The sequence below is a fragment of the Sinocyclocheilus anshuiensis genome, unplaced genomic scaffold, assembly GCF_001515605.1.
Source record: "Sinocyclocheilus anshuiensis isolate Anshui unplaced genomic scaffold, SAMN03320099.WGS_v1.1 scaffold121, whole genome shotgun sequence".
Taxonomy (NCBI): Eukaryota; Metazoa; Chordata; class Actinopteri; order Cypriniformes; family Cyprinidae; genus Sinocyclocheilus; species Sinocyclocheilus anshuiensis.
Window position 1 is genome coordinate 616186 of NW_015539856.1, and position 8474 is coordinate 624659.

General features: G+C 40.2%; 1 protein-coding gene across 1 annotated transcript in view; it reads left to right on the plus strand.

Annotated features, from left to right (window-relative positions):
* The first annotated feature begins 1434 nt into the window (after positions 1–1434).
* LOC107684843 (kyphoscoliosis peptidase-like) overlaps positions 1435–8474 on the plus strand; it is a 14323-nt gene continuing 7283 nt past the window's right edge. The window contains exons 1-5 of the mRNA XM_016481217.1: positions 1435–1974; positions 2065–2179; positions 2906–3023; positions 6177–6368; positions 6507–6697. Of these exons, the coding sequence (XP_016336703.1) occupies positions 1435–1974; positions 2065–2179; positions 2906–3023; positions 6177–6368; positions 6507–6697 (1156 nt within the window). The remainder of the gene's footprint in view (positions 1975–2064; positions 2180–2905; positions 3024–6176; positions 6369–6506; positions 6698–8474) is intronic.

Consider the following 8474-nt stretch of genomic DNA (forward strand, 5'->3'; position numbering starts at 1 on the left):
TTGCAAATTAAGGGATTTTTATTCAAACTTTGGCATTTCCATTACTCATTTCTGATGCAATACTTAAAAATGTGCATAAAAACAATGTGATGGAAACATAGCTATTGTTTAGGAAAATTCTGACGATTCTGTTTTAAAACACCAGCAATGTCTATGATAACATACTAAATGGTAAAATGACCATACATTTAAAAAATAAATAAATAATTAAATGATAAACCTTACATTTCAGCCTAATAAATGACTATATGTGACTCAGGACCACAAAACCAGTCGTAAGGGTAAATTTTCTGAAACTGATAGATACATTAGATACAACTATTTGAAAATCTGGAATCTGAGGGTGCAAAGAAATCAAAATATCGAGAAAATCGCCTTTAAAGTTGTCCAAATGAAGTTCTTAGCAATGCATATTACTTATCAAATATTAAGTTTTGATATATTTATGGGAGGAAATTTACAAAATATCTTCATGCAACATGATCTTTACTAAATATCCTAATGATTTTTGGCATAAAAGAAAAATCGATAATTTTGACCCATACATTGTATACATTCATATATTGTTGGCTATTGCTACAAATATACCTGTGCTACTTATGACTGGTTTTGCGGTCCAGGGTCACATATATGTTATATATAATTGGTCTGACTTTGAACAAAAACAAAAAACAGCAGATGGGTTGAATGAAAATGCAAATTCACTCTCTGACAGTAGGTGGCGCTTACGGAAAAGCAGAAATACAATGGTTACCACTGTTACACAAAGCAGTGCAGCACTTATAAACTACTTTTTTAGACATCATATAGAGGTAAGATGAAAAGTAATTTTCATCAAAACTTTTTTGAAGACAGTCAGTTCCCTTCAGATATATATTTATATAACCGCCCTTCCCCAAATAAAAACTCATTGGATTTACACATCGAATTTCGAGTTTGCAGGCATGAAACTGAATTCATACAATTCTAAAAGGTTGATATCCATTGCTAAAGCGCATTCTTGGTGGTTTCCATTGCATTGCCATGTGGTGGCTAAAGTTTTCGGAGTACATTTTAGTGCATTGCTATGCAGTTACTAGATGTTATGTGTGGTTGCTAGGTGGTTATTTACTGGCCAAAGTAAAAAAAATAAATAAAAAATAAATAAATAAAAAAAGCTTTATGGTATTCTGGTCTCTGCATATAGTTCAGTTATCTCTCTCAATACAAGTGTATTTTATTTATGTATTTATTTTTGCCTCTATTCATCATCCACCAGGTAATTGCATCGAAAAGTAAAAGCACTCCTCTGGTCAACAAGCTCCATAATTTGTGGTATCATCCTTCAGGTCTACAGCCTAAACAGTAAAGGACGAGATGTGTTTTAAGATGTGTTTAAAGATGAAATGCTTTAATTGCTTCTACATTAAACGCAGTGACCGCCAAAGCAACAAAATGACCAACAGCAGCTCCAAGGCATCAGGGGAGCCCCCTGTAGACACTCTAACCTCACAGCCAAACCTGAGACATGAGCAACAAAGCAAACAAGACTGCAAGGAAACTGCGAAGACAACTGGATCCAAACGAGGACGGGCTGAAGGTATCCCAAAGGAAGATGCTGTCGTGCTTAAAGAGTGGAGTTTTAAGACCAGTGAGCCATCAATCACTGATGGCAAAACAGGTCAAATGACAGCAAGACCTCAACCAGTCAACGCAAAAGAGCCAATCAAGACCTTTGTGTCTGAAAATGGGGACATGATGGATAGAGATGAAGAGAGGTCACTGGATAAATGCAGAGAAAGAAAAGAAAATAATACTAATAGATTGAAGAGGAAGAACACAATGACCCAAGAGAAAGACTCAAGAAAATCATCAACCACTTCCTCAAGAAAACTAACATTAAACAGGCCCAGAAGAAAACTTAAAAAGGACCTAATACCGAACCCTGAGGTCTTCCACAAGATTGACACACACGCAATCAATGCTGGAAGAGAGGTGAGAGAGATCAGACGTCTTACATGTATGTCTTTGTTTTTGGAGGAGCGAGTAGTTTGATATGTGTTTATTTGGATTTGTAATTTGCAGCTCAGAATCAGGAAGATCTTTTCGGTGCGAGCAATCACCCAGACAATCACAGAGGGGGCATGCAGTGATTTAGACAAACTGCGTGCCATCTGGATCTGGCTTTGCAACTACATTGGTCAGTCTTTCTCTCACAAACATACTCAAGCACAAAAATTATCTTCCACATCAGCAATCAAGGGTTTGTTTCTTTTTTGAGATTTACTGATTTAATTATGTAATTTTCCTCTGGCCAATAAAAGCTTGGTGTATCCTCAAGCCATGATACTGCAACACCATTGCAGGATTCAACTCATATATATTGGCAGTGGTGTAGTGGTGCCTGGAGAAGTGGGTATACTCTTAATGTATGCCCCCCAATTTTCTTTAAAATTACCCGGCAAAGGATGAACACCCTGTGTTATAAACAGTGACATGTAAAACTGGTCTTGCATATGTAGTTCATTCCAAAATGGGCCACGAGTATTTGCACTCACTTTTGTCACTTAACTTATGCTGCTTTAGTAAGGATAATTATAAAAAAAATCTTATTATCCACAGAATAGGTGCAGATTTTGGAATAAATAATTTAAAAAAAATTAAATATACTACAGCAATTGACATTTTAGTAAATTACATGTTATTTTGTTTAGCTGTCTGTTCAGAATAGTGATAACAAAAATCATGAATCATTGTTGCAGTGCAGAGATAGACAGTAAAATGTGTTGGCACTGCCATTAGGTGATGCATAAAAAAAAACAAGAAACTGCAGGTGGTCAGAATGGTAAATGGTAAAGCTTGAAAACTAGGCAAACATCTATGGTGACACAAGTTACTGGTAACAGATACTGTGTTTTACTTACAGAGTACGATGTGAAGGGCTATCTGGGCTTTTCTAAGAAGGTTTACTCTGCTGAGAAGGTCATTTTGACTGGACGAGCTGTGTGCTCTGGTTACTCCAGCGTCTGTTTACAGATGTGCAGGTAATCCAAGCAATTTATCCAAAAGAGTCTGGTGATTTAGAAATATATATATATATATATATATATAGCTCGTCACACAACCCCCCCCTAAGCGTCGTAGCCGGGACATAAAGGGGGTACCCTGGTCAGTCAGGATCTCCGCTGGGATGCCGACTTGGCTGGAGAGCAGAAAGAGTTCCTGGGAAATGACTTTGGCGGTGGCTTTTCGGAGGGGAACTACCTCGGGGTACCAGGTGGCATAGTCGACAATCACCAGGATGTGTTCATGGGTGCGTGGCTCCACCATCAATAATTTTTCCTCCGCCCTTCGCTGCGCGACACAGTAGAGCAGGCCATTTTGGACGACGAAATGCGGGAGAGGGTGGGGGCCAGGCTGAACCTCCTTGCCTTCGATGACCCGGACCTGGGTCCAGCCATGCTTCAGCCTGTCGTCCTCCCGTTGTTCCTTCCCAAATGAGCCCCCTCCCGTCACCTGTTGGAACACATCATAGAAGAGATTAGGATTTTGGGAGGGGGACTCATCTTCTCTCCCGCTATCCGAGGCCAGAAGCACGGGCCGCTGACGAGGTCCTGCCGTGAGAAGCACGGGCCGCTGACGAGGTCCTGTCGTGGGCCTTCTTCTTCGGCGGCCCCCTCCTGGGCTGGCAGGCTGCGTAGCCGTGGACAGCAGGCGGTCAAACCCGGGCCAGTCTCTCCCGATCAGCACGGGGACGGGAAGATCCTTCATGACCCCAACTTCCACCGGCCAGGTGCCGGGAGCGGCTGAAATGGTCACGCTGCGAGTGGGAACTTGTCGTGTATCCCCGTGGACACAAGTTATGGGGAGGAAGGCTTTACACTCCGCTCGGGGGGCGAGAATATGCGACTGGACCAGAGTGACCGCACTGCCGGGGTCCAGGATGGCCCGGAACGGCTTTCCATTTACCTTCACTTCCACCTCTGGAGCTCCAACCGGCAGGTCGCGGTGCACACAGCCTCCACAAGCTCCGCGGTGGTGGTTGGGTTCCTCATTCCAACTGCCTGTCGTGAGATCGGGGAAGGGCTCGGAGGAGATGGTCTATCACCACGCGCTCCGCCACCTGACCAGTCGATGAAGCCCCCTCCAGCAGCCAGTGCTGCGCGAGTCGCGTGAGTTCGGCGGCCTGGGCACGGCCGGCAGACGGGGCTTTATATTCCCACTCGTGGAAGTGCGCAGCTTCGCAGCTTGTACTCGGGGTTCCGGCAGCGGAACGCATTGCGTGGCGGCGGCACAAAGGGCCTGCTCTGTCTCCCCTTGACGTGTGGCGAGGTGCTCAACGATCTGTTGCTGGCGGATGCTAACCTCGGTGAGCCGCTGGAGGATTTCGTCCATGTTGGGGGAGGAGCGCTCGCCTGTGACAGAGCCCGGAGACAAAAACAAGGAAATAGGTGAGGTGAAGAAAATCGCTTGTCGGTGATTCTTCACTGATTTGCCTGCATTCTCCACCAGTGTAACGGGCAGTGCTCCTGTGGGGCTGGTCGGTCACACGCTGCTCTCTGTGGGAGAAATGAGAGGGCGAGTTAGTGCTCAGTCTCATGGAGAAGTCTCCCAGATGGCAGGGCTTGCGTGGCTTATGTGGCCGCCGCCTGATGAGCTGCAGCTGTGACCGATCAGCCTGTGATGAGGACGGCCAGGTGTTCCTCGCTTGTTTCCAGGGCAACGCTGATGCAGCTTCGGGACGCTCGTCACAACATACACATACACACACACACACACACACACACAGATGAGGGTATAGATGTCTATACAGTACTATTTGGACACTCTACACTATTTATGAAAGTTATTACATTACATAACAAAATATCAAACCGAATGGCAAGACAAAAACCTTCCAAAGACAGACTTGTGTGAATGAAATGCAATCATGTAATTATTAAAAAAGTAAGTTTACATCTTATTTTAAGTTGTCTTTGTTACAGTGTAATTATACATTTAATTATACATACATAATTATACATTTTACTGAGTAATATTAATTAACTACATGTACTTACTATATGGTTAGGTTTGGGTTAGGTAGGGCTGGGCAAAAAAATCGAATGCGATTTTCATGCAAATCTCGTCAGTAGATGGTGATTAGTAGTAAATCTCCAGCACGTGCTTTCAGATGGAGCGGCATTTACTACACAGAGCCGTAGATCACTGACAAGCTAAACAAAGTCGCGTTCAAAATCGCAGGCGATTCATTGCCTATTTTGAACATGATTTTGTGTAGCTTGTCAGTGATCTACGGCTCTATGTAGTAAATGTCGCTCCATCTGAAAGCACGTGCTGGAGATTTACTACTAATCACCAGAAGCGGCTTTACTGACGAGATGCGCATAAAAATCGCATTTGATTTTTTGCACAGCCCTAGGGTTAGGGTGAATTACATGTAATTATGCATTATTTATGCATTATTCAAAAGAGATCAAGATGGCGCCGCAAATGGCAGCCAGGACGCTGAGCTCCGCGATTCTTCTATTGTTTTTGTTTGTTTGTTCTGTGTTTTGTCATTCTTCTTCTATAAGTTTTACCAGAGACGGACTCCTTAACATTCATGTAACATGTGTAACAAGGACACCTTAAAATAAACTGTTACGAAAAGTAATTGTAGTCTGATTACAAGTATTTATAATGTAACAATCTAATTACATGTACTTAATTTTTGGAATCTGATTACATCTAATCAGTTACTACCCTACACTGCGTACATCGAATAGATTAAATCTGATTACAAAAATGGCTCTGGAAAAAAAGAAAGTTCTGAGAAAAGCACCAGCATTATTTAATTGCCACCTGCGAATGAGTAGCAATCGTTGCGGTGCTTTAAATTTTTATATAGTTTTCTCCGTCTATGCACAATCCCCCCCCCCTTTAGGGCTCCATAAGTGCAGACACATTCCAGAAATTATTAAACAGTTTAGCAATATATACAGTAGAATTAGTTGCCTGATTATTTGGAAATGGAAATGAAATGACAGATTAGTTAGTAAAAAGAGCAGTGATGAAAAATTATACTGAGATAGAAGTTCCGTTTGAAAGAGGAGAAATTAAATCAATAATTAAATCAAATACCGAACTAAACTCTTTTTCCATGCAGTCACACTGAATTTTAATGACGTGGTTGCCTAATTACACTATCTGTTCAGGGAAGCTGGTATTGAGTGCAGAGAAGTGTCGGGCTATAGTAAAGGTGGTAGTTACCGGCTGGGTCAGAGTTACCGGAACACTGAATCCAGCCACAGCTGGAATGCAGTGTGTCTGGATGGACAATGGTACCTGTTGGATGCCTGCTGGGGCGCTGGATATGTGGACCTAGACAACAGAGCCTTTATAAAGAGGTGAGACTGGACTACAGAAAAGCTCACTTCAAGAAGTCTTTGTAACTGTATTAGTATGCAATATATTTCCGATGTACAGTTATATACAACACAAATGCACTGACCATTATTACATATTGAAAATGACTAAAACTTCAGATATGAAGAGTACTACTTTCTGACCGACCCTGAGAACTTCATCGACTGTCACTATCCTGAAGAGGAGGAGTGGCAGCTGTTGGAAAGCCCCATTAAGATTGAAGAGTTTGAGAAGAGGGTGCTGAAAAAGCCTGATTTCTACACACTAAACTTAACTCTCAATCACCCGAAACACCTCCTTATAGTTACAGGTAAATCAAGTTTAAAACACATACTATTCTCTTAGACATTAGCTCTTTGCAATTATGTTTCATATCATTTTCAAGAAATGCTTCATGGCAAAATAATGAATAATAATTAATTATAAATATAAATATAAATAAATACATATTTTTCAAAAATATAAAAAGATATATGAATTCATAAATACCAAGTTTTTGGTCCACACCACAAAACATTTCACAATCTGAATTAACCTTGCCTTGTCATAAAATGTCAAATAATTTGATACTGACCTTGACACAGTCATGAGGGGCCAGTTGTTCAAAATAATCTGACTTGATTTCGGCTGTCGGATTTGATCAAATCTTGAAAATGGGTTGTTCAAAAGGCGAAAAAAGGATTATGAAATCTGATGATATCACAAAAAACTATCTTCGTTTTAATCTTGATCAAATTGTCAGTTTGTGCAGTTCAAAACTTTTTAGCAAGATTGGGATACCTTTAATCAAAAAAAAAAAAAAAATTTGTGAGCGAACGCAAAGTTTATTGTGTGAATGCAATGCACAACTTTTCTGAGAAAATGCAAAAGCATTGACTTTTTTTCCCATCACCTTTAGGGGCTCCGCGGAGCATTAGTAATCCAGATTTGGTCATTTGAAAAAGTGTGTATCTGGATCATTGTGATCCAAATCAATTTTGCTTTGAAAACCCAGCAGAAAAATAAGTGGATTAGCTGATCATGGACAGCAAAACATGGGATTTCCAAATCCAGATTAAGATTTTTGAACAACTGGTCCAAGGTCTGCAGGGTTCCTCTCTATGACATAATTTCCCCCTTTTTTTTTTCTTAAACTACACTTTCCATTTGTTTCAATTCTTTTTTATTATGATCTTAGGACAGTTTATCCATTTGTTTCAATTCTTTTTTATTATGATCTTAGGACAGTTTACCCAGGCCCAGTGCCAGGATGGCATAACTAGGGCGGCATTTCAATCCCATGGGGTGGCGCCACTACTTATAATGTGCAATGACAAAATAGACACGGACGTGTCCGCGCGCACACATACAAATGTTGACTAGTTTTTGAAGTAACATTTTAAAAGATATTTTAAAATGTTTGCTGCATGGTTTTAAAATACCTTTTATAAAACTGTGTTTTTGAGAGACAAAAAAAGGCTACCTCTCTTATTCAGCATGCAATCCACTCAAAAATATCTCCATATACATGATGTATTTCAATGCTAAACTCATTTTATTTTGATAATGAACAGGCTGCGATGTCAATATGCTATAACTTATATGTTGTGTGATCACTTTAATTTGTTCCTTATTAGTGGTAGACCGATATCGTTTTTTTTTGACAGTCGATGCTGATATCTTGGAAAGCAGGGTGGCCGATATACTTTTATTTATTTTAATTAATATTTAAGAAATTGTAAAATAAACATACTTATACTTTAGATGACAATGTATTTTTCACAAATAAATAAATATTAAATAAAACGTCAACATTGTAACCAACAGGGCACTAAATAATCTGGGAAGATTGTGTGCATTGCAAATAAATAAATCAATATTTAACAAAAAATATAATTAAAAATGAAGTAAACACTGTAACCAACAGGGCACTCTGTATTCTTCTGGGAAGTTTGTGTGCATTGGGAATCTTTTTTTTTTTTTCAAATAAAGCCAAGGTAAAACTCATTTTACATAAAGCACACAGTGAAAATGACATGAATATGACAGTGGGCAAATGCATAAAGTGCAGCATAATTTAAAATCACAAGTTTAAAGTTTGCCGATCG